Here is a 25,637-nt window from a genome sequence, read left to right on the forward strand (position 1 = left end):
AGGCTTCAGAACTATGTCCCAGAGGGTGAAGACCTGAAGAGGTGTCGGGTCCCCCAGGCCAAACCAGTTGCAGGTACATGGACCTCTTCTCCCCCAGGCTCCTTCCAGTCACCCTCAGAGAAGAGGTACCAAGTCAGAGAGAGCCGTCTGGGGCATTCACACACCTTCTCAGGGAACATACATAAAAGGGTCAGGAGGGCAGGGAGGAGGCCCCTTGTACCTCCAACCTGGAGTGGGCCACAGGTCCTCAGGGCATGAGGAGTAGAAGTGACCTGAGATCCTGTGAGAACAAAATTTGAAAGCAGCATTGTAACAATAACAAAAATTCATGGTCAGCAAAGACCACCAATAATTTGTTAAATATAGTCATAATAAAAATATTAAGCCCCTGCAGGGGCAGGGTGACAAAAAATAAAGGCATGCAAGGGCGTGCCCAGACAAGTCCAAACAAGCCCAAGTGAGTAATGGGCTATCTGGTGTTTACTTCTTTCTCCCTCCCTTTTCTGGGAGGTCCTAGTTTCTACAAGTTCTGCCAGTTCTGCAAGTTGCTGATGTTTGAAATATCCAATCATGTGTAAGCGCGCGAAAATGCCTTCTTCCCCCCACGCCATGCTATAAAAGACCCTTTAACCCACCACACGTGGCCAAAAACCCTGCTCTTGGAGCTAAAGAGCATGTCGTTTTTGACCGCCGGCTCCTCCCCTATAAACCTCTGCTGATTGCATCCAGGTATGGTTTCTTGTGATTTTTGGGGGGTCGCGATTCCGGAGGCTTGAGGAAGGGTCTCCCGAGTATGGGACTCTTCAATCCTTGGGCAGCAAGGCAAGATGGTGAGTCCTGTATTGCTGGGGAGAGGGGCAGAATGAAAGACCCCAGAGAGAAGCTAACCATAGAGCCTCAGGGACAACCAGCAGCAACACAAAGGCCAGAGAGAGCCTTGTCCAGATTCCCCACTCCTTTGACTGAGGGTGACAGATGTAGGGTGAAGAGGGAACCTCCTAGTCACAGGAGCAGATTTATCCTTGGTCCTGAAGGATCTGGCTTCCTTTGGTTTTGAGACAGGGTCTCACTGTGGAGCTTACTTTCTAGACCAGGCTGGCCTTAAGCTCACAGACATCTACCTGCCTCTGCCTCCCAAGTGCCACCATGCTTATCCAAGAATCTTAGTTTTTAATTCTTGATACCAACTTTCCATTGTGCAAGTAATGAATGAGTAAATAGCTCATCAAAAATTCAGAAGTTGCCTTATTGTTCGTTGCTACTCCTCTCCCTGCCCCATGGAGTAGTGGAGGGTGGCATGGGCACCCCACAGGGTGGGAGGGTGATGAGAAACTGGCCCTAGGCCTCTACCAGGAGGCTACCAGAACTTAAGTTTGGCAGAAGAAAGGAATGTCAGAGAAACACATCCCTGGTGACAGATCTGAAGGCTGTCCACGTTGTTCTGTTTCAGGCATGCGTCCCCAGAAGGGGACACTCAGAGAGAGACCTAGGGACTTACTGGAGGCAGGAGGTGCCTGTCATGAGTCTGAGGTGGGATGAAAGGGAAGATAAGGCACCCAGACTCCAGCCATGCCAGACCTAGAGGCCATCCCTAGGACCTTCCTTTTTAGTGCCATAGCTCCCATGGACACAGGCTCCTCCCATTTTGTATCTGGAAGCCTCAGGCCCGGGCCTTGTCCACTCCAGCTATAGCCTGCTCTGTCCCTTTCTGGGCCCTGGGGTCTGCCTTCAACCTAGGAGACCAGATGTCTTCCAGGGTTGCTGCTGAGTGGTGTCCCTCCTCTTCCCTGGGGCCCTTTTGGCTGTTAAGTCTGGAGGAACAGCTCCCACCCACCAGGCCTGTGTTGTTCTTTCCCCCTCTAGTGGAGGAGAAGGTGAAGGAGCAGCTGGAGGCTGCCAAGCCAGAGCCTGTCATTGAGGAAGTGGTGAGTACCTGGGAGGCCCCTCCCTGCTTGTGCTGCTTCCTTCTCTAGCTGTCTCTGTTCCCACCCTACTAACTTCCTTGCCTGCCTGCATTTTTCTGCCTCTATGCCCAGTCTCTGCACTCCTTCTCAGGCTGGGCCTTGCCCCTGATGCATTGTCTCCTCTCTCCCTAGGACCTGGCCAACCTGGCACCTCGGAAACCTGACTGGTGAGTGTTGTCCATGAAGGCTGGCACAAGCCCTTTGGGGAGGTGATGGTGTTTGGTGCATGTCAGAGGCCTTGGCTGGGAGGACAGCCAAGGGACAGATAGGGAATAGGGACAAGCACTGCAGGCATAGCTCTGCCCAAGAGAGTCAGGGATGAGGGCTAAGTAAGTAAGGCATGAGACATGGGCGAGGGTAAAGTGCTGAAGAGGGGCCCAAGTGTCTCACTTCAGGCCTGGTGAATCAAGAATATACAGATGTGCTGCATACTCCCCTACTTCAAGGTCAGTGAGCCTATATGTGGCAGTCACCAAGAAACCTACCAGGGTGAGTGCCATCTCCGCTCCAGAATTCTGTGAGTCTTCATTTTATTATCCCTTGCCTCAACCACTCCCATTCTTCCCTTCACACACCCCTCCATTACTTGCTTTTCCATTTCTTCCCTCTCTCCTCTTACTCCCCAAAGTTGAATGGGATCCTGGTCCAATAATGCAGAAACAGAAAGCCACAGAGGTCAGAGTGCAGTGCCTGGCATGGACAATGACCAAATGGAGGGAACTCAGTAGCAAGTGGGCACAGGATTCAGGTCATGTGACCATAGCGCACTGGTTTCACCTGGCTACAGAACAGCCTAATGAAGCAGAGATGGGCTGGTGAGATGGCTCGGCAGGTAAAGGCACTTGATACCAAGCCTGATGACTTGGTGTTTGATCCTAGGGACTCACATGGTAGAAGGACAACCCTAAATTCTAGAAATTGTCCTCACCTCCACACATACACCATGCCACACACGTACACAAACACATGCTCATGCACACATATAAAATATGTAATTAAAACATGTCTTAACGAGGAGGAGGGGGATGGGCAGAAAAGGAGGTGTGGCTAGGAGGAGAGGATGGGGAGCAGAAGTGAGCTGGGTGATAAGTTTGCCCAACTAATGGTTTATTGGTCTTTAAATGCAGATTATTCCCCCACATAGATTACCTTTTTTTTTTTTTTTTTAATGTTCATCCTGTCAGTGGTTTAGTTTGGGGCCTGTGACATTTAGCTTTTGAAAACAACTACAAAATGCCCAAGTCTTTGATCCAAGGCACAGAAGTCTGCACATCACACATGGCTAGGTCAAACATCCCTCCCTCCTTGACTGGCATAGATAACTGCAACACATACCCATAGCACAATAGACAAAGAGGCGCTGTAATATACAAGCTCACTTTTACTATATTTAAAAATTAGAGATTGGGGAAATGATTCAGGGGGACCATGTTTGTGACAGCAGTATAAAGAACAGAGTTCAAATCCCCTATTCCACCTGAGGAAGGCAGCCATGGCTGCTTGCCTGTAACCCCAGTTCTGAAGAGCAGAGGCAAGAGGACCACTGTGGCTTGTCAGGGTTAGCTCTGGGATCAGTGAAAGACCCTATTTCAAGAAAATAAAGTAAATGAAGATAGAGCAGGTTGTCCACACATACACAGTGAAACAGGTACCTACACACAGATGAGTAGACAGCACACACATACATCACACAGACACACACACACACAGACACACACACACACATACATATACATATATAAACATAAAGCTGTTTTCTTGAGCTATAGAGATAGCTCAGTGATAGAATTCTTTCTTGTTATATGTGAGGCCCTGTGTTCAATATCTCCAACAACTCAAAAATAATTATGGTATACATGTGTGGTCCTGGCACTCAGGAGACAGACACAGGCAGATGACTGTGAACTGGACGCCAGTCTGGTATACACAGGAAGGTCTAGGCCTGCCAAAGCTGCACAGTACATCCATCTAAAACAAGCCAACAAAACCAAAAATAATTATAATAAAGTATATTTACCTGGTGGTGGTGGTGCACACTTTTAATCCCAACATTTGGGAGGCAGAGGTAGGCAGAGCTCTGAATTTCAGGCCAGCCTGGTCTACATACTGAGTTCTAGGACAACCGGGGCTACAAAAAAAAAAAAAAAAAAAAAAAAAAAAAACAAACAAAAAAAAAAAAGAAAGAAAAAAAAAAGAAAAAAGAAAAAAAACCTACCCTTTCTAGAAAAATTAAAACAAATTAATTAAGGAAATTAAATATTCTCTTAGAAGTTGCCCTTGGGTCACAAACAAACTTTACAATGCAGCAGTAATTTTACTGGGGATGGGGGGAGTCTGCCCAACTCTGTCATTCCCTTTTAGCTCCCACGTAAAAGACATGATTTATTAACAAGCTGCTGGCTCGATGTCAGGCAGGTTCTGAGCTATTCTAACCCAACTATTAACAACCAGATAAATGCACCATTATTGGCTGTCTTAGGGTTTTCCTGCTGTGAATAGACACCATGAGCAAGGCAACTCTTCTGAGGACAACATTTAATTGGGGCTGGCTTACAGGTTCAGAGGTTCAGTCCATTATCATCAAGTCAGGAACATGGCAGCATCCAGGCAGGCATGGTGCAGGGAGAGCTGAGAGTTCTACATCTTCATCTAAAGGCTGGCTTCCAGGCAGCTTGGTTGAGGGTATTAAAGCCCATGCCCACAGTGACACACCTGCTCCAACAAAGTCACACATCCAAATAGTGCCACTTCCTGGGCCAAGCACATACAAACCATCACACTTGCCAACTGAGTCTTGCTCTGTTCCATGTGTGTCCTCAGAGCAAGCTTCTTTTGGTCATATGCTCATGGTCCATCCTCATGGTCTATCCCTCTCCCTGTCTGAGATGCCCTCACTTGACCTGAAGTTCCCCCTTCCTCTCTTCCCTGCCCAATCACAGGTTCTAGCTTTTTATTATTGAATCAGAGATTATTGGGGAACATTCTTTACAGCACACTGGTCAATAAAATGCCCATGTCCAGACTGCAACTTGACCTTGGGGTACAGAAGTCAGCATCTGAATACACAGCACACAAGACCAACCCCTACATTAAAGCAATCTAATCTGGATTCACAACAATTACAAATGAAACTATTAGATATTCCCTCCTTTTTTTGAGCTGTCACTGCCATACCATCTATGCCTTTATCCATTGTATACCAGTTAACACAGGCATAAATATTATTACTGTCTTTTAAATCTGGAGAAAAACATATACAAATACAATATATATTTCATTGTGTTTTCTAGCTTCATAAGAGATGCCCAGTACTGGCTGTTTCTTCACATGGATTCCAGTTTGTCTTTTTAGTTGAAACAGGGTCTCATTAAACATATATATGCCATGGTGGCACATACCTTTAATCCCAGCACTTGGGAGGCAGGAGCAGGACAGCCAGGGCTATACAGAGAAACCCTGTCTTGAAAAAAAAACAACAACAGCAAAAAGAACTGTTTTATTTTTTATGTGTGTGTGTATGTGTAGACACATAGCACATGTAAATAGCATAGCATTATTAGTAACTACAGGAGCCTATGGAAGCCAGAAGAGGTCACTGGATCCCCTGGAGCTAGAATCACAGGCTATTGTAAGCTGTCCAAACTCACCCTCTTCTAACCTCCATGGGTACACAGACATACATGCAGGCAAACCACACATACACATAAAATAAATGCATCAGATATGTGTGTGTGTGTGTGTGTGTTCAGAGTTATTAACAAAATATTTCTTTCTTAACTTTGTTTGTCCTGGTCCCACCAAGAAAGAACTGGTGTGTCATGGTTTATGGCATACCACAAAACAAAAATAATCATTTCAAGCCAGCTAGTAGTAGTGCATACCTTTGGTCCCAGCACTCAGGAGGCAGAGGCAGGCTATCTCTGAGTTCCAGGACAGCCTGGTCTACAGACTGACTTTCAGGACAGCCAGACTGTTATACACAGTAACATTGCCTCAATAAATAAATAGATAAATACATACATACATACATACATACATACATACATAACATACATATAAAAAACAAACAATGATTTCATAATATAATTTTTTCCAGATATGAAGACAGAACTGTAATTAAAGTGCATGATGGACCATGTGAGAGTAAAGTCTCTTTTCCTTTTTCATTTTTAAGAGTAAAGCAAGAAATAAAAATTTATAACTCAACAGGGTAACAATCCATTCTCCTAAATTTTGAGTTAAACATTAAGATTATGTTAGTTTTCTCTAAAACTGTATTAGAAAATATTATATTCCTATGATTACTCCAGCTGATGCCAGATCTCCGGTACATAATGAACACCGCGGGTAAGTTAGTAGACAGCTGGCAGAACCTGGAAGGAAATGTTCCCACCCCAACATCCCAAATCTCAGGCAGAAAACAAGGATATGTATCTCTTCTTTCTTCCTTTAAGCACCCCCAGCCCCTTGGGGTGTTTGTTTGTTTGTTTGTTTTTTGAGATAGTCTCATTAAGTAGCCCTGGCTGTCCTGGAACTCTCTATGTAGACCAGGTTGACCTTGAACTCACAGAGAACCACCGACCTCTGCCTCCAGAGTGCTGGGACTAAAGCCATGCACTTGTACCTTAATATTCAGAAAAACTCACAGAAAAATAGGCAAAGACTAGTTTTACAGAAGAAATAGTCACATCTGACATGCTAGCACCTGAGAGCTACAGCAGAAGGATTGTAATTTTGAGGCTAGCCTTGCCTCCACTGTAAAACCTTGTTTCTAAAACAAAAATTAGGGACAGGATGTGCTCTTGGGTTTGATCATGAGCTAATTAACATGCAAAGCCTGGTCAAATGCTCTTGAATAACTGGACAAATTCAAACTGAAACAATAATGGCATTCCAATTTACCAGCTATACTGGGAAAGGCTGGGACATTATCAGTGCTGGTGGAGACAAGAGGGCAGTAGTCTCACAATGGCTGGGAGCAGGGAGGACTTAAAGTCATTGTGGAGAACAACCAGGTTTTAGACAGTGTAACAAATTGAGTACATATGTATCTTATGGACCAGTATTTCCAAACCTTGAAAAGTACAAAGAAATGTTCTCAGCTTTGCAAAGTGACATACATGCCTATGGCAGTGTTTCATGGTGTGAAGCAAGAGACTGAATAAATGGGTTGTCATTCCTCCCCACAGCCTTGCACAAGTTCTCTATCTGTATCATATAACAGGAGGAGGGCTGGTCCTTGTCACTTATCCCCAACCCTGTTTCCTGCCTACTATCACCCCCTTTACTGTTATCTCCTCTCCCAGATCCCTCATAGAATCTTTAAAGTCATAGCTCTTAGCTACATCTCATATTCAAAGAAGCAGAGGTCTGGAAAGACTTACTTACCTCATACGCTGAGCTGAAAATCAATAGGGCTAAACTTTGAATATGGACATCAGTTTCCCATTCTGTTCCTCATGCAGCCCCTGTTCTATCCCAGGGTACCACACGCCTCTAATATAATGCTTCGACTCCCCATCTGTTCTGCTGGAGTGGAGTCCTCAGAATCACATAGGCAGCCACGTCCTTTGCTTTTCCTCTCTGCCTATATCTACTCTGCTTTCTTTTTATCCTGCAATGAGATCAGAATGTCTCTAGTCAGCCCCAGTTCAGTGTTCAGCACCCTCCTGCTGGATTGTGGGTATGTGTGGTTACCAATGCATTGGCTTTTCTCTTAATCTGACTTCAGTTCCTCTAAGCAAACATTTCTCTTACAGGAACACTCCTCAGATGAGTTTGAACACTAATAAAAGTTACTGAGTTCTCAGAGAGCCGTGTGGAGTATGACTGACTCTTCAAAGATTCCCAATTTGGGAGCCAGGGTCTGGAGTTCAGTGGTAGAGTACACTATTGTGTACGAAGCCGTAGGGAGTGTTGAAAGAGAGCAGCTCCTTGAGAAGAACAACTTGGTAGTAGAAGATACTTGCTTCAAATTCATTCATTCATTTCTTCAATAAATGATTCTCAGCATAAACTTGGCTGGTAAACATTTTCTCAGTTAATAAGAACCTTTTCCTTTTGGGGGAGTGGGTAGGGTTTGTTTGTTTGTTTGTTTGATTGTTTGCGACAGGGCTTCTGTGAGGCCCTGGCCATTCTAGAACTCACTGTGTAGACCAGGTTGGACTTGAACTGAGAAATCCAACTGCCCCTGACTCCTGAGTGCTGGGATTAAAGGTGTGCACCACCACCGCCTGGCAAGAACCTTTTCAATATATCAGATACTCAATGCTCTCATTTCTCTATATTTTCACATAAATTGTGACCAAATAACCAATGAAATGTACAATGTGGGAATGAATATCTCAGTAGCAGCAATGTCTACAAGCTGTGGGCTTTGGTCATAACTGAGTTTGATATGTGTCCTGTGAGCAGTATAGCTCTCAGCATGTCTCATAACAACTACACTAGAAAGGGTACTGTGTACTATGTATCTGTGTACCATAAGCATTTGTGATACTGCAGAAGCCAGAAGGTGTCAAGTTCTCAGGAGTGGAGTTACGAATGGTGTGAGCCACCATATGGATGCTAGGAATCAAACCTTTGTAAGAATAGGAGGTGCTCATAACTGCTAAGCCACCTCTCTAGCTCCAAAGATTTGTTTTTAAAGATGTATTTATTTGAGTACACTGTAGCTGTCTTCAGACACACCAGAAGAGGGCATCAGATCCCATTACAGATAGTTATGAGCCACCATGTGGTTGCTGGGAATTGAACTCAGGACCTCTGCAAGAGCAGTCAGTGCTCTAAACCGCTGAGCCATCTCTCCAGCCTGATGATTTTTTAAATCATGTATATGTGTCTAAGTGTGAGTACGTGCAGGTGCCTACAAAAACCCAAGGTGTGGGTCTCCTCAGAGCTTGAGAACCTGACATGAGGCTGGGAATCACTTGGATCCTCGGCAGGAGTAGTACGTGTTCCTAACCACTGAGCCAGGTCTCCAACTTGGAACTCGGAGTTTTGCTGAAAGAAAATTTAAGTATAATATTGGAGTGATTCCTGGTGATAATGGTGTTTCTAAATACTTCCCAGTTAAGGGATCTAAGACTCAAAACAATCTTAAGCTGGACTGGATGAAGCAGGTCAGGGAAACTGTGCCCCATGAAATATGCTTCCCTAAACAAGACCTGCATAATGACATCACGTGACATGCTGATATAGATGGAAGATATTTTTTAAGCTCCCCACCACCAGCAAGATTAAGAGCTAATCAATGCCAGCAGAGAGAATCAGTTTTCTCTAGGGGGAAGTTCTCTGATAGCTCATTCCATCCCAAGTGTTCAGCCCTACACATTTACATATGAGCAGTCAGTAGGTTTTATATAAACTGTGGGCAATGGGAACTGAGCCCCGGTCCTCTGTAAGAGTGGGAAACGCTCTTAACCACTGAGCCATCTCTCCAGCTACTGATTTTTTTATTACATTGATTGTGTGTGTGCACATGAGCATCACACATTCATGTGCAGGTCAGAGACAACCTGTGGCTGAGGGATGAATCTCATCCCATGTGGATCCTGCAGATTATACTCAGGTTATCAAGCTTGGTGGCAAATGTTTTGATCTACTGAACCGTCTTGCCAACCCACTATTCATTTTTTTTAAAAGATTTATTTACTTTTTATTTATATGAGTACACTGCAGCTGTCTTCAGAGACACACTTGAAGAGGGCATCAGATCCCATTACAGATGGTTGTGAGCCACCATGTGGTTGCTGGAAAGTGAACTCAGAACCTCTGTCAGAGATGTCAGTGCTCTTAACCGCTCTCTCCAGAGCCATCTCTCCAGCCCCCACTATTCACCTCTTAATAAGTGATTTTCCCCAACTGAGTTTAGATTTGCAAGATGGAGACTAACTACCATAGAACTCCAAGTCCCAGGGAAACTGAACTGAAATCTTCTCAGGCCCTTTACCGTTTCATAATTATCATCAAATCTGTTGGAGTCTTAGCAACATTAAGAACTGAAAACCAGGACAAACTTTTGCCTAAGAACCACTAGAATCTAGACATTGAGTTGTTTTCTAACTACGTGGATGTAAGGTGCTGCCCCAGTAGTCTTGAATGTTTTGGTAATGATGCACATGTTTATTCTTGCTGTTGTTTCAAGTGAGGTTCATTACAAATACACCAGTATTTGTAATGGCTACTGTACTGGTTCTCAACTTGACTATATCTGGAATGTATTACAATCCAGAACTGGACTGCTCACCTGTGATCCAGATCTTGAGGCTGGGAGACACAAGTTTCTGACCTAGATCTTGACATGGAGATCTTGAGGCATAGTGGCTATGAATCCCAGGAGACTAAGGCAAGGAGACCTCTGAGTTCAAGGTCAGCCTGGGACAAAACAAATCACAGATCCCGGCTTGGTGGTACACTCCGCTAATCTGGGCCACACTTTCTTCTGGAGACCTACATAAGGACATTGGAAGAAAGAAGATTTGCTCTTCTTCTCCTTGCATTTTCTTGCCAGTATATCTGTTACACTCTATTAGCCTTGTGGGACTGAGCAACTACTAGATCCTTGGACTTCCTATTCACAGCTGACCACTGTTGGGGAGTCGGACTATGGATTGTAAGTCATCATAACAAATTCCCTTACTATATACAGAGACTATCCATAAGTTCTGTGATTCTAGAGAACCCTAATATAGTGTTGAAGTAACAGAATTAGAAGGCAGGCATATTTGGTTGCCACATTAAGCTACTGTTTGCAGTAGCTCCTTAGATTATCGATAGACCTATTTGACCTCTACCTACCAGCCACTCCTTTTTGTCCTTTTTTGTTTGTTTGTTTGTTTGTTTGTTTGTTTCCCGGGGTGGGGGGGTGTTTAGATAGGGTCTCAATGTGCAACTCTGGCTGTCCTGGAATTCACTGTAGACCAAGCTGGCCTCAAACTCAGAGATCCACCACCTGCCTCTGCCTCTAGAGTGCTGGGATTAACAGTGTGTGACACTACTGCCTGGTTTCTTAACACCAGTTCCAAATAAAGCCCTGCATCCTCCTTACCTAATCTGTCCTTTGATTATGCTGGCTTATTGTTGAGAATGGTTGAAACAAATGTAAATTATGCAACTAGTCTTCCACTGTGTGTGTTGTATGTGAGTGCAGATACCACGAAGGCAGAAGAAAGACTAAGCTCATGGGAGGTCTCTTATACTCCAGAGGTATGATATAAAGTAAAATTGGGCTTGGCCTGCCTGGGAAGTAAGATTAAAACAAGGTGCCTGACTAGAAGCTATTCTCATCCCGTGAAAGCAGAAATGGACTCGTGCTTTTACCAACAAGACAGACAGACAGACAAAAAAAAAAAATAATAATGAACTTTCAGATTGGAGAGATAGTTTGGTGTTTAAGAGCACTCACTGATCTTGCAGAGGAGTTGGGTTCAATACCAGAACCCACACGGTGGCTCAAAAATCAATCTGCAACTTCAGTTCCAGCTGACAGCCCCTTCTGGCCTCTACTGGCACCAGGCACACACATGGTGCACACAGACATACACAAACAGGCAAAACATCATAAATAGATAGATTTTCACACTAAAGAGATGGCTCAGTGGTTAAGGGCATGGCACTGACTGCTCCTCCTGAGAACCTGGGTTATATTCCCAACACCCAGGTCTAGGCTCACAGCCATCTTTAGTTCCAGAGGATCCAGCACCCGCTCCTGGCTCCATAGGCACAAGGATTGCACGTGAGACACATACGTGCAAGCAGAATACGCTTACACGTAACATTTTTTAAAAAAACCTTAAGTCTTTAAAGAAAAATAAAGAAATAGACTTTCCTGAGGAAGATACCTTGTGTAAACAAGCTCTAGGCGCTGCAACTGAACCCTCTAACACAACAGGAGTGTGGAACTAGACTGTGGCACCCAGAGGGCTGCCCGGATGTGTGCCTGAAGGACCCCAAAGGGCCCGAGGACTATCTAACTCAGTGCCTGGTGGACAGGAAGATTGGCGGGAGTACCACGTGAACCCAGAACCAGGGCCCCCATTGGAGCCAGAATAGCTGAGTCTGGGGTGGACTTTGGCCCTTAGTAGAGAAACCCAGGTTGTGTACTGTTGTGTCCTGGAATGTGGGGGCAATAGGAGGGTTGGGTGCCAAAACTGGGGGCGGGGGGAGTAGGAGGCATGGCTGCAGAAGTGAGGCAGTGGTGGAGTTGAGGAGCCAGCAACCACGTGACCATCATGGGCACTAAAAATGTGGCTTCCTCAGTTGGCCAGGCAGCTTGTAAAATGTGTACATGTCTGATAGGGTGACCTTTAAGTCAAGCCAGTTTCTTTACTTGACAGCATTTTCTTGTAAACCAATAACTAAAACAGCCCTAACCTAACTGGAACCACACCCTCTCTACAGGTCGCCTGTCCTCCCAGGAGACCCCTTAGCACCCTGGCCTTGGAATGGCTGGATCAGGTTCCTGCACTGATTCACCCAGATAAATACTGTGGAAAGCCAGGTACATACTAGGCACCCTGCATAGGGACTAAGGTGAAGATGGGGAGCTAAATGGACATGAGCTTTCATGAAGCTTTCCTTTAATGAGGAATATGGAATCAAAGGAATCACTAAGAAAGCCTGACTGTGCCGGGCAGTGGTGGTGCACGCCTTTAATCCCAGCATTTGGGAGGCAGAGGCAGGCGGATTTCTGAATTAGAGGCCAGCCTGGTCTACAGAGTGAGTTCCAGGACAGCCAGGGCTACACAGTGAAACCCTGTCTCAGAAAAAAAAAAAAAAAAAAAAAAAAAAAAAAAAAAAAAATAAGAAGAAGAAAGGGAAGGAGAAGGGGAGAAGGGTAGAAGGGGAGAAGGGGAGAAGGGGAGAAGGGGACGGAGACGGAGACGGAGAAGGAGAAGGAGAAGGAGAAGGAGAAGGAGAAGGAGAAGGAGAAGGAGAAGAAGAAGAAGAAGAAGAAGAAAAAGAAAGCCTGACTGCAGAAGTGAGCTGAGCTCAAATGGGCAAGTAGGGGATGAGCAGGGAGTGGAACACACAAGGTTACGAACACCTCCTTACACACAGATCGTCAGCCAAGAAAGGCCTAGAACTGAAAAAGCCTACGAGCAAAAGAGAGAAGGTACTCCACATGACCCCCCAGAGAAGTTCCCAGGGACAGAAGTACCCAAATGAGCTAAAAAATCAGAGACTCCTATAGAAGGTTAAGGAGGGGAATATATGCTTAGCTTTTATTCCAATAGTTGTAATGTACTTGAGAACAGAGTTAGAGTGACAAGAGTAAAAGCGTAGGAACCAATGAGGAGGGTGCCAAAAACTCCGCAAGAGTCATGGTAGTTATAAGGAGAAGACTTGTGTGGACTTTTTGTCCTTACAGATTTGTATGGGTGAGAGTCTTAGAACTTGGTAATAGTGTGGAGCTGAGGAACTGGAGGTCTCAAGGACATCCCCTTGGGCAGTTGGCCATAGTGCCATGTGATCATGTAGAATATTATTAGGTCAAGTGGGGTATGTGAGCAGAAGAAACTTTAGCATAGTTTCTTTGTTTGGTCTTACCCTGGTACTACTGCCATGACTCCTAAGCTGTATTCAGACTAAAAATAATGAGACTATTGTGCCCAGTGTGTGGCCCTGTACACCTTCTCTCTATTTGTTAACAAATACATAGACAAATACATAACAAATACAAATGATAAATACATACAAATGACATAAAGTGTTAGATAAGAGATGCTGTGTGGCCATGAGGCATTTTTATTATCCTTCCAATTCTACAGTGGATATCAGGCAGCTAGAGAGTAGGGCCTTACAAGCAGAGGCAGTCAAGCTCAGCAGCGATGGCAGGCGCCTTTAATCCTAGTGCTCAGGGGAGGCAGAGGCAGGTGGATTTCTGAGTTCGAGGCCAGCCTGGTCTACAGAGTGAGTTCCAGGACAGCTAGGGTTATATAGGGGAAAAACCTTGTCTCAAAAAAAAACAGGAGACAGTCATTGTAGTCTTATGGCTAGGCTATTGAAGAGTAGACATCATAAACCTTATTTAAAACACAAAAAAAGTGTAGAAGATAGAAAAGTATTGACAAAGTCAGGTGGCAGTGTCTCAACTTAATTTCTCTTCAACGGAGAGCTCCCTGGTGCCCTTATACTTGTGTGAACCGAATGTATATCTCACAGGGTAACCTGAGTGTCCCCTCTACAAATAGCCAAGTGAATGAGTGTCCTACAGCCCCAAAATATAACACAGAGTGTAGCTCTGTGAGTGTTGGGTGGAAGCCCTGCTGAGCTTGCAAGGCTACATGGTTCCAGGGTAGAAGGTACTGAGAGCTCAATGCTGTGTGGTCCTTAATCCAGCTCTCCGATGCCAGGGCTGAGATGAGCGCCATCTTGCGAAGTCCTCAGGCTCTCCAACTCACACTAGCCCTGATCAAGCCTGATGCAGTTGCCCACCCACTGATCCTGGAGGTAAGAATGGACCTGAAGCCTCCATTGCACTGTTTCAGGTGACACAGGACCACCTGTGGCAACAAACACTTGAGTCATGTGTTAGATGCTGAGGTTGAAAACCTAGAGGGATCAGCTTGTCTGCCCAGCATATAAAGGCCTGAGTCTGACCCTGGATCCCAGATAGTGAAAGGGGAGGACCAACTCTTGTAAGTTGTCATCTGACCTGCGTGTGCATGTGCGTGTGTGTGCGTGCACGCGCGCGCACACACACACACACACACACACACACACACACAGATGCAGCAACCACAAGAAGAGTTAAGAAGAAAAGCAAACTGAGTGCAATGGTGCATGCCTTTAGTCTTCCCAGCACCCAAGAGGCAGAGGCAGACCTGGTCCACAGAGCAAGTTCTAGGATATCCAGAGCTATACAAAGAAACCCCGTCTCAGAAAAAGATAAGAAAAGAAAAAAAGCCAAGGGCCGTGGAGTCTGACCCTAAGAAGACTGTACTTTTAGAGAGTTACAGCATATCTAAAAGACAAGAAATAGAAGGTTTTGCATTATTTTTATTTATTTTATATGAGCACTAAGTCCTCATGCCTGCACAGCAAATGCCTTCATCCACTGAACCATCTTCTTGGCTCAATTTTTCTCTTTTCTTTGTTTTGGAACAAGGCTATTGTGTAGCTAAAGCCAGCCTGGAACTTGCTGTGTAGACCAGTTTGGCCTAGAACTCATGAGTACCAGGATTAAAGATGAATTCCATCATGCCCAGCCCCAATTTAAAAGAAAAAAAAAATCTAGTCTCAGGCTCTCTCTTTGTATATGTGTGTGTTAATATTAGTTTAACTAATATATATATATATATATATATATATATATATATATATTCATATATATATGAAACTAATTAGTTTTATATAATACATATGTATATATGTTTATACATACATATCAGTTACAAGTTGCTATATTCCAGATTTGACAGCTTAAAACAACACTCATTTCAGGCTAGAGAGATAGTTCAGCACTTAAGAACACTGGCTATTCTTTCAGAGGACCTGGGTTTAATTCCCCGAACCTATATGTTGGCTCAGAAGTATCTGTACCTCCAATTCCAGGGAATCCAATGCCCTCCTCTGGCTTCCTCAGACACTAGGCACATACATGCTACACAGAACTACTTAAGGGCAAAACACTTCATAAGATAATAAAAATAATTTTTAAAAATCATACATGTTTATTATCTCACAATTTCATAGTTTAGAGGTCCAGTAGGTTTTCCTGGGGTATCTCCTGCTTAGGGTCTCCTGAGCCCAAAGACACGATAGGGATTACCTAGGTGATGGTGGTGAACTCCTTAGGCCCAGCACTCAGGAGGCAGAGACAGGCAGATCTCTGAGTTCGAGGCCAGCCTGGTCTACAGAATGAGTTCCAGGCCAGCCAGGGCTACACAGAGAAACCATGTCTCAGAAAATATAAAAATTAAAAAAATGTCTAGGGGTTTTCCAACTCCAGGATTGCTGGGCTGCTGACAGAGTGTGGTTCACACAAGCTCTGCACTTGCCAGCCGTCAGGCAGGGCCAGCTCTTCCAGAGATAACCACATTCTTCACACATGTCAGACACAGCAGTGGTGCAGCTAGTCCTTCACATTCTTTAGACCTCTCTAACTTTCAACCCTGGCCAGAGAAAACTGCTTTCAAAGGGCTGTGTGATTTTTTATTACATTTATTTATCTGTTTGTTTTATGTGTGTATGAGAGAAAGAATGACAGCCATGTGTGTGTGTCATGATGTATGTGTGCAGGTCAGAGGAGAGCTTAAGGAAAATTGTTTCTTGGCTCCCACAATGTGGATTTTGAGAACTGAACTTGGGTTATCAGGGTTGACAGCAAGCACCTTTAGCCACTGAGCCATCTTGCTGGCCCTTATGTGACTATTTAATCCAAGCAGGTGATTAGCTAAAGCAGAATCGACTTATTAGTAACCTAAATCTTATCTTCAAAATCCCCTTACATAACAAACATTGTCACACTCTCAGACCTGAGGACAAGGGTGGAAGTCCTGAGCTGATGGTCAGTACATGGAAAGCACTACAACCATCTGAAATGGTAGAGTGAATGGAATTGACAAGAAAAAGAGTCCAGACAAAGTGAGATAGAGTGACAAGAGATGAGTGAATTCTAGTATTAGGAAATGTTTCTCCCGAGAACTAGACGGTTAGTTATCGTAAGGTTAAGAACTCAGCAGGCTCCCTGTAGTGTGGAAACAGCAGGAAATACAGTATACATCACTCCAGAATGGTAGGACTCAGGCCTCAAAGGATGAACAAACTGATAATGCCAGGAGAGAAGAAGGGAGACATTGATGCAGGGCTGGCTGGCCAGGGTGGCAGAACCAGAGAGAAGAGGTAAGTGCTGGGCTGAGGTACACATACTTTGTTCCATAGTAGAAACCACCCAGAACTTTCTGATCAGAGCATGTGACTAAGCTGCAGAGGTTTTAATCAAATGTGATGGTGTAGAAAGAATGAGGAAAACGGGGAAGGGCCATTCAAAAGAATAGCAAGCTGTTCTGGGTGGTGGGGCCTAGGGACATTACTTCCTGTCTCCAAGTACCCTACGTTCATGCTCTAGCAATATAACTCAGACCTTGACCTTTGCCCCTCTTCTTCTGACCCACTCTATTTGTTAATCAGCTTTCTACCACTGGGCCACACATAAACGAAGGGAAGATTCATTACCTAAAGGTTCCTGGGTTTTAGTCCAGAGCTGCTTGGCCCTGTGTCTCTGAGCCTGTGTTGAGGATAAACACTGTTGAGAAGTGCTCGCAGCATTGGCTGGGGTATGAAGTGTGTACAGATTCAGGTCCCAGGGTCCCCTTCAAGAGCACTCTCCTGATGATGTCACCTTCAGGAAGGCCACCTTCTCAGATTTAACAGGGCCTTGCAAAAGTGCCATCAGCTGACCTTAATACATGAGCGTGGGTGGCAGGGTACTCAACATAACTCTTCAGTGGAATAGACACTTAATTAATCCTTCTGGACAGCTTGAGTCCTGACTGATTTTCTCTCTGGGATGATTGGTTCTCTAGGCTGTTCATCAGCAGATTCTGAGCAACAAGTTCCTCATTGTACGAATGAGAGAACTGCAGTGGAAGCCTGAGGACTGCAGAAAGTTTTACTGAGAGCATGAAGGTAAGGCCAGTAGTCGATATTATGGTGTAGATGTGTGTGTGTGTGTGTGTGTGTGTGTGTGTGTATGTTCATGGTGTGTGTGTGCACGTGTGTGTGTGCATGTTCCTGGTGTGTGCATATGTGTGTGTGCATGTTCGTGGTGTGTATGCACGTGTGTGTTCATGTTCGTGGTGTGTATGCACATGTGTGTGTATGTTTGTGGTGTTTGTGTGCACATGTATGTGCATGTTCGTGGTGTGTGTGTGCACGTGTGCATATATGTGTATGAAGTGCACATGTACACATGTACAGGCAAGAGGACAGCTGTAGATGTCAGACACAGGCATCATCCACTTTTTTCCCTCAACCAGGGTCCCATCTCTGGCCTAGAACTTGACATGTAGATAAGGCTGGCTTGTCCCTGAGCCCCAAGTATCTACCTGCCTCAAGCTCTTGTTTGCCAATGTGTGCCTCATGTCTGGCATGTGTATGTGTTCTGGGACTCCAGCTCTGTTCCTCATTCCTTTAATGCAGGCCTTTTCCTGGCTGAGCCATCTCCCTGACTCTTCTTGTTTGTTTCGCACAAACTTCTCATTATAATTGGGATTTTCTATTCCTAGAAGAGATTTCCTGTAGAGTTCCAATCAGAAACGTAATATTATGTCTTGAAAATATCAGTATCTAACACTGAGTGAACATTTATTGTGTCAAGTGTTTCCCTTATGCTTAGCATTTCACTTAGCATTTCACTTCTCAGACTTAGAAAAGGCAGGTGGTGTTCTAGGTACTGCCCCCTGCTCCTTGCAGGCGGTGTATTCAGTAAACCTTATCCTTCATCAGTTTTTTTTTTTTTTTTTTTTTTTTTTTTTTTTTTTTTTTTTTTGGTTTTTCGAGACAGGGTTTCTCTGTGTAGCCCTGGCTGTCCTGGAACTCACTCTGTAGACCAGGCTGGCCTCGAACTCAGAAATCTGCCTGCCTCTGCCTGCCAAGTGTTGGGATTAAAGGCATGTGCCATCATTGCCCAACTTTTTTTTTTTTTTTTTTTTTTGAGGCAGTATCTCACTGTGTAGCCTTGGAACTCACTCTGTAGACCAGGCTACAGGCTACCTTTAAACTCACAGAAGCTCTGCCTCTTAAATGACAAAGTTAAAGTTTAAAGGTACATACAACACAGGAAAAGAGTTTTGCTTTGTTTTTTTTGGGAGGGGGGAGGTGTTTTTTTGTTTTTGGGGTTTTGGGTTTTTTTTGTTTTTGTTTTGTTTTTGTTTTTGTTTTCAGAAAAAAATGTACAGCACTCAAGGGGCAGAGGCAGGTGGATCTCTGTGAGTTGAAGGCCAACTTGGTACATATTGAGTTTCATGCCAGCTAGGATTATGTAGAGAGACTCTCCCTCTGACTCTCTCTTTCTCTGTTTCTCTCTCTAAATCACAAACACACACAAAGAAAAGTAAAAAATTTTCCCAAATCATAGGGAGTTGATGTTATATCCTCAGGGCACAGAAGTGGGAAGACAAGTTACAGAAGGTAACGAATTGATCAAAACCATACAGATTGTGAGTGGCAGTCTGCTTCCACACTCAGAAATGTCAGGCTCCAAGCTTCTTGTTATTTCTCTATAAACTAAACGGTGTGACATTATAGGGAGTGAGAAGTGAGAACCTTCTCTTGAGCACCACGGTCTCCATGAAGGTACTCTCTCTTAGCAGGGCGTTTTTTCTATCAGCGGTTGGTGGAATTCATGACAAGGTACTTCTAATTTTGGTCCTGCTATCTTTACGTGCTGTGAGATACCTCTTCTTCCCTGTGAATAGAACTGTCGATTTCACTTACCACTGTCAAGCCTAAAAAAACATGGCTGTACTACACCAACCCGGTGGGCACCTGTTCTGTAGTTGCTGGACCAGTGGCCGGGGTGGAGCACTGGGGTGGAGCACTGTTGTTGCTGCCTAGCAGTCCTGTTGATCACTTCTTGCACATCAGTAGTCACCTCTGCCCGTCACTTTCTTACACCAGCATCAGTGCTCACTAGAAGGGAAAGGAACCCTCAGAATGTACTGTTCACTTTTATTCTTGCCCTGCTCACAAACATGTTCTAGACTAAGTGATCATATCCCTTTTTTTATTCCCAGTGGGCCAATCCGAGCCTACATCCTTGCCCACAAAGATGCCATCCAACTTTGGAGGACACTGATGGGACCCATCAGAGTATTTCGAGCACGCCATATAGCCCCAGATTCAATTGGTGGGAGTTTGGGCCTCACTGACACCCGAAATATCACCCATGGCTCAGGTGAGTCTAAACCTCTCATCCACAGCCACAGGTGAGGAAGCCACGTGGGAGACTGACAGTCCGTGCTCTCTCCAGTGAGCTGTATCTCATATATTTCTGGCCCTTTGTAGCTGTGTCAGCCATGTGGCCTGTGAGCTTTCTTTATATATCCCGGGACTGAGTGGTTCATATTTCTGAGCCTGACTGTGACTGAGTCTTGCTTATCTTTACCCTACATTCCCTGTGATGGCCCCTTCTCTTATTTATTTTATTCTCTGAGCCGTGGTCCCAATCTTGCAGTCCTCCTGCCTCAACCTCCTAAGTAGTTCTTCTCTGCCTCTCCTCTTCTCATAGACTCTGTGGTTTCCGCCAGCAGAGAGATTGCAGCCTTCTTCCCTGACTTCAGTGAACAGCGCTGGTATGAGGAGGAAGAACCCCAGCTACGCTGTGGTCCTGTGCACTACAGTCCAGAGGAAGGCATCCACTGTGCAGCTGTAACAGGAGGGCCCAAACCAGCCTAGTAAAGTCCTATCAGTCCCTGAGAAGGTGGGCTGAAGGCACTGTCCCTGTTGGACCTCAACTCCTGCTGGAAGGTCTAGCCACCCACAGCTCAACTGCTGCAGTCCACCTCTATCTACTTCTTCTGTGGAGTATTCATGGGTGTTCAGGAAGGATGGTGACTTCTCTTTTTACAAAGGACTGTCCTCCGTCCTCCAGAAAGAGCAGCCTGTTGACTAGTCAGGAAAATGCAGTGCCTGTGTAACCAGCATCTGACCTGGCTTCCTTAGTAAACTCTTTGCTACCGAATGCTCCAGGCTGGCAGTATTCCTGTACAGACTTTCTCTCTGTCCTTCATGGGAGTCCTTGCATCTACCCTGAAGCCAGGTTTCTGATCTGTGCTCAAGAGAGACTCCTGTAAGACTCTCTCAGTGAGTTGGTTATGTAGCACATAAACACAATCACTCACCAAGTTCAGTGTGGACTTAAATCATGCTGTGGACCTCAGCACAGGGCTGTGTCCTAGGAAAGTTCAGTGTGGACTCAAACCATGCTATGGACCTCAGCACAGGGCTGTGTCCTAGGCAGAAGCACCTCTTTGCTCCAAGGTGCCTCTGTGCCTCTGCCCAGTGAAGGTGTGTTTTAATGAGGCTGGGTAATAAGACAGGATTTCTGATTTCCACAGAGGTACTAAAGGCAGTTATACCTCCACTATATCAACACAACAGTTAATTCTTTGCAACATCACAGCAAACGTCATCGGTCTAAAATGCCAAAGAACATCCCTGGTTATCTGTCAGCTGACTGCTTCTGTTACTTTCAGCCAGGGTCATTTGCACAGCTATATTCATCAGGTGAATTGATTATGGTTGGTCATCCTGAGCTGCTCAACACAACTTGTTTCAGGTGCCCAGAGGGCTGGCCCATATTACAGTTCAGGAAGCTTTTGCTTATGCCTGAGTTAGAGGATAAAGATTCTGGGATGTGGTGGCACATGCCTTTAATGCCAGCACTCAGAAGGTAAAGATAAGTGGGTTTCTGTATGTTCCTCAGCACAGGGCTGTGTCCAAGGGAGAGGACTGGCTAGTATTGAACACACGGAATAGAGGCTCTGCAGTGACATTCAGCTCTAAGGCCTGAGGTCCACATCTGAGGTGCACATCCACAACTAGAGGTATCTACCAAGCAGTACACCCAGGTATGAGATCTGAGCACACTGCTCAAGCTAAGATCTAGATAGAACGTCAAACCACTGTTCTAGGCCATCCCATTTCAACACACATGTACAGTTGCAAGCCCAAATTCCTAGTTGATACATGCTGTTACAGGTCAGTATCCCAAAGATGTAACTTTAGAACACTTGTCGCCTAAATTGTACTCCCTACCCCAGCTTATAAGCTGAATTCCTAATTCCAAATATTTCAGAATGTGAGTCTATTTGGAAGTAGTCATTGCAGACGTAATTAGTTATGCATAACCCCAAGTAAATAAATACATGTAACTTAAAACTTGAGATTTAAAAAAAGCAATTTAAAAATATTCCTCAGAATAAATATATGAGCATAACAATAACACCACCACCAGATGAAACAACATAAAAATAAGACCACATCAGGTTGTCCAGTTAGAAGCAAATTCAAATGATGAATTTACACTGAAACAGAGGAAGAAAGCAGGTTAGAATGCAAATGGAATCAGGCCAACTCAAAGGAGGCACATGCAGTTCCAGATAGACACAGCCAGATACAAGGAACACATCAAAACTATTGGATTCAAAGTTGTGTCCAATGAAAGAGCTTCTGACAGACACTCTGAGGATAAGACCCTTAGTCAAGAACCAAGCTGTAAGTCCCAACTCCCTTATAGGGAGTGGTTTGGTTGGTACCAGGCCATTGGTGATGGTTTGTGTTGTGTCTTTTGTGTTGAGTTTTTCTGTTGGGGTGTGGTTGTCTTGACTTCCTCTTTTTCTGAGCTCACTAGGACATTGTTTTCTGTGACTCTTCCTAGAGGAATGTCTGCATGAAGTTCAGCTCTAGGAACTGGTGGTTCCTGGTACTGACTATGAAGAGTCAATATGAAGAGTCTTGGCTGAATGCCAACAGGACCACAGGTGGAGCTAGACACTTGCCCCAAGGTGACCAGATGGAGTCAAAATGTTGGTCACCTGTGGGTTCTACGAGCCTTCTGAATACCAAGCTTCAGACCCAGGGAAGTGTGGAGGCTGTGGTTAGAGCCACAGACCTAAAGAAACCCCTGAGACCACTCAGGTCTTACAGTGGCCAAGGGGACTTGAAAACCATAAGAACTCAGAGATCTGCCTACCTCTGCCTCTCCAGTACTGGGACTAAAGATGTGCACCACCACCACCATTCCTAAAAATATTTTACCTGACAGTCATATATTAGGTCAAATGTAGGTAAGCAATAAATGAATGTTTAGGGGCTGGAGAGACGGATCCGTGGTTAAGAGCACTTATTATTCTTGCAGAAGACCCTGGGTTTAGTTCCCAGCATCTACATCTGGCAGTTCACAACTACCTGTAACTCTTGTTCCAGGAGATCTGACATCTCTTCTAGCCTTCTAGGCAGTGATGGTGCACGACTTTAATCCCAGCACTTGGGAGGCAGAGGCAGGTGGATTTCTGAGTTCAAGGCCAGCCTGGTCTACAGAGTGAGTTCCAGGACAGCCCGGGCTATACAGAGAAACCCTGTCTTGACAAACAAAAAAACAAATAAACAAAATAATAAATAAATAAATAAATAAATAAATAAAAAGACAGTTTCTCTGGTTGGCTCTGGCTGTTCTAGAGCTAACTCTATAGACCAAGCTGGCCTTGAACCCAAAGATCCAACTGCTTCTCACTTGCGAGTGCTATATACCATCACTAGCCAACTAATAAATCTTTTTTTGGAGGGAGAGGGGACGGTTCAAGACAGGGCTTTTCTGTGTGCCCTTGGCTATCTTGCAACTTGCTCTGTAGACCAGGCTGGTCTCAAACTCAGAGATCCACCTGCCTTTGCCCCGCCCCTCCAAGTGCTAGAATTAAACATGAATACTCCACTGCCTGGCTATAAACATTTTGAAAGTGGACCTCTTGCCCTGCTGACTTATATACACCTCCTGAATGGACAGTTACCTTCCTCTTTCTCACACACACACATAGAGAACATAAAATTATAGCACACACATGTGCTCAGAAAGCCTCCACAGGTAAAGACAATGAATACAAAAGCCACTTAGAGAAGTTTCTTTTACCAAGTTTATTATTTTAGGGATCCAGAAACAGGCCAAGGCAGGACTACTGCTCTGTCTCAGGTGCAAGTTTCTGAAAAAAAAAATCCTTAATTTTCTGGCCAATTTTCTTAAGCTTTTCACCAATCTTCTCCCCACCTTTCCGGAGGAGTCCAGCCAGCCGTGAAACTTTCTTGAACCGAAAGGGCTGTATACCAGGCTGTGTACCAGGAAGAAATGGGTTCCTTGTGGGGCTGGTTCCAGGGCCACCCAAGATTCTTCCCCACCTAGACCATACTTCTGGGATACTCCAAGAACCTCTGGACCCTATTCAGCCTTTGGAACATGCAGTTGGATCCTTAACCCCAATAAAAGATGAGAACCCAGAGCCTAGGAATAGCAAGGGGCTCCCAAGGGTCTGAGAAAGTTTACCCTAAGAGAATGCTCTGAACTTCAATTTAGCAGGACTCAGAATATCCAGGGAATGACAGTCTTGAAGTTCAGGCTCAAGGGAGGAGCCAAGGGGATGGAGGGGAGCTCTCTTCTGCTCTGGGTAGGAATAGGGACTAACTGGTCTGCAGGATAACCCATGTTCCATCCCCTCACCATCCCCTGCATCCCACTCACCCCATTACAGCTGATGTCAAAAGAATCTGAGGCCGGGTTCAGGGTGACTGTCCCTATACACTGCTTCACCACCTTAGAAGAGAAAAACCATGGTCAAACTGGAATTAATTTGCCATAACCCCTAAACCCTAGTCCACTGGATGGAAATATTCCCTTGGGACTCCTTGACTAGTTCCTCAAGAGGGACCCCCACCCCCAGCCCCTCTGCCTTACCCCCTGTTCCTTGAAGGCACATTGCTCAGGTATCTGCTGCATTGCCTTGGCACACACAGTCTTCTTCACTCGGAACCTCACATACTTGGGAGTATCTGGGTCCTCATCCTTGTCAGGGAAGAAAGTAGGGAGACTAGTCTCAGGCCCATTCTCAAAACTTGAAGGATCAGTCTCCTAACATGCACCGACAGGGTGACCCTCCAGCACTACATGCTGGGTGCTGAGACAGGAGCTAGTGCTGAGGTACAGAGGGAAGGAAAAATGAGCCCCCTTCTCCCTCACCCTCCTCCCAGTGAATGAGATCAGCCCTCAGGCAGCTCCCCTTCTGGAAAGAGAGAGGGACTCGAGGATCAGGCACAACCTTAGGGACTTTAGGGTAGTGTCCCTCATTGGATATGGAAAAACTTAAAGAAAAATCAAAAGGCTAATTCCCAGGGTCAAGATTCCACCCCAGTCCCTGCAATGGAAGTCCCAGGCATCTTGTGCCACAGCAGGTATTCCAAGGCCAAAAGCTGGCGATCTGAAAGGAGACACAGATTTATGGAGTCTCCTGGGGAAAGGAGAGACTACACTGAAAGGAGGTGCCTTTGATTAGAACTTGGCTCTTCCTCTGCCTCACCCCTTGGGGCTCAGAATCCAGGTCTAAGAGACAGTAGAGATTGGTGTCCAAGGACTGCTGGTTGAAGGCATCCACAGCACGGAGCACAGCCTCCCTGTAGCTGAGAGTCTGGGAGATGGCTAGAGGCAACCCCAGGCCCAGTAGCAACAGCAGTGATAGCGACCACCACAGGGAAGGGACGTCCCTATGGGACTGCACGGTTCCCAAGACTGCCTCCTCCAGGCCACGAGAGCTTCATTTATTCTCATCCTGAGATGTCCAGATGTGATGGATACTCCCCTACTTCAAGGTCAGTGAGCCTATATGTGGCAGTCACCAAGAAACCTACCAGGGTGAGTGCCAGTTCTGCTCCAGAATTCTGTGAGTCTTCATTTTATTATCCCTTGCCTCAACCACTCACATTCTTCCCTTCACACACCCCTCCATTACTTGCTTTTTTCCATTTCTTCCCTCTCTCCTCTTGCTCCCCAAAGTTGAATGGGATCCTGGTCCAATAATGCAGAAACAGAAAGCCACAACAGAGGTCCTACCCAGGAGTAAGAATAGTAAGTAAAACTTCTGCATCCCAAGTCCAACCCCCAAGCAACAACAACAAAAAAAAAAA

General features: G+C 45.2%; 1 protein-coding gene, 1 long non-coding RNA gene and 1 pseudogene across 3 annotated transcripts in view; 2 read left to right on the forward strand and 1 right to left on the reverse strand.

The window, feature by feature from the left end:
• Window positions 1-25,637, forward strand: part of LOC117725058 (uncharacterized) — a 156,807-nt gene that overhangs the window by 66,274 nt on the left and 64,896 nt on the right. The gene's annotated exons all lie outside the window — the stretch shown is intronic.
• On the forward strand, window positions 647-21,054 carry LOC117693367 (nucleoside diphosphate kinase 6-like; annotated as a pseudogene). The gene is made up of 9 exons (XR_013105516.1): window positions 647-729; window positions 1,864-1,925; window positions 2,097-2,131; window positions 12,366-12,465; window positions 14,307-14,417; window positions 17,495-17,597; window positions 19,283-19,322; window positions 19,706-19,866; window positions 20,200-21,054. The product of XR_013105516.1 is annotated as a nucleoside diphosphate kinase 6-like (transcript).
• On the reverse strand, window positions 23,589-25,162 carry LOC117693689 (cathelicidin antimicrobial peptide-like). The gene is made up of 4 exons (XM_034484409.2): window positions 25,034-25,162; window positions 24,415-24,522; window positions 24,202-24,273; window positions 23,589-23,794 (listed from the first exon to the last, which is right to left on the reverse strand). The coding sequence occupies exons 2-4, from the start codon at window positions 24,454-24,456 to the stop codon at window positions 23,642-23,644; spliced, it is 267 nt and encodes an 88-aa protein (XP_034340300.2). The 5' UTR covers window positions 24,457-24,522; window positions 25,034-25,162; the 3' UTR covers window positions 23,589-23,641.

The sequence above is a fragment of the Arvicanthis niloticus genome, chromosome 21, assembly GCF_011762505.2.
Source record: "Arvicanthis niloticus isolate mArvNil1 chromosome 21, mArvNil1.pat.X, whole genome shotgun sequence".
Taxonomy (NCBI): domain Eukaryota; kingdom Metazoa; phylum Chordata; class Mammalia; order Rodentia; family Muridae; genus Arvicanthis; species Arvicanthis niloticus.

Bases quoted from the DNA above. Each gene is read 5' to 3' on its own strand.
- LOC117693689 (XM_034484409.2), bottom strand. From the start codon at position 24,456: ATGCAGCAGATACCTGAGCAATGTGCCTTCAAGGAACAGGGG. The intron at 24,274-24,414 runs GTAAGGCAGAGG...TTCTCTTCTAAG, and splicing joins GTGCCTTCAAGGAACAGGGG to GTGGTGAAGCAGTGTATAGG. The intron at 23,795-24,201 runs GTGAGTGGGATG...CCTGGTACACAG, and splicing joins TTGACATCAGCTGTAATGGG to CCTGGTATACAGCCCTTTCG.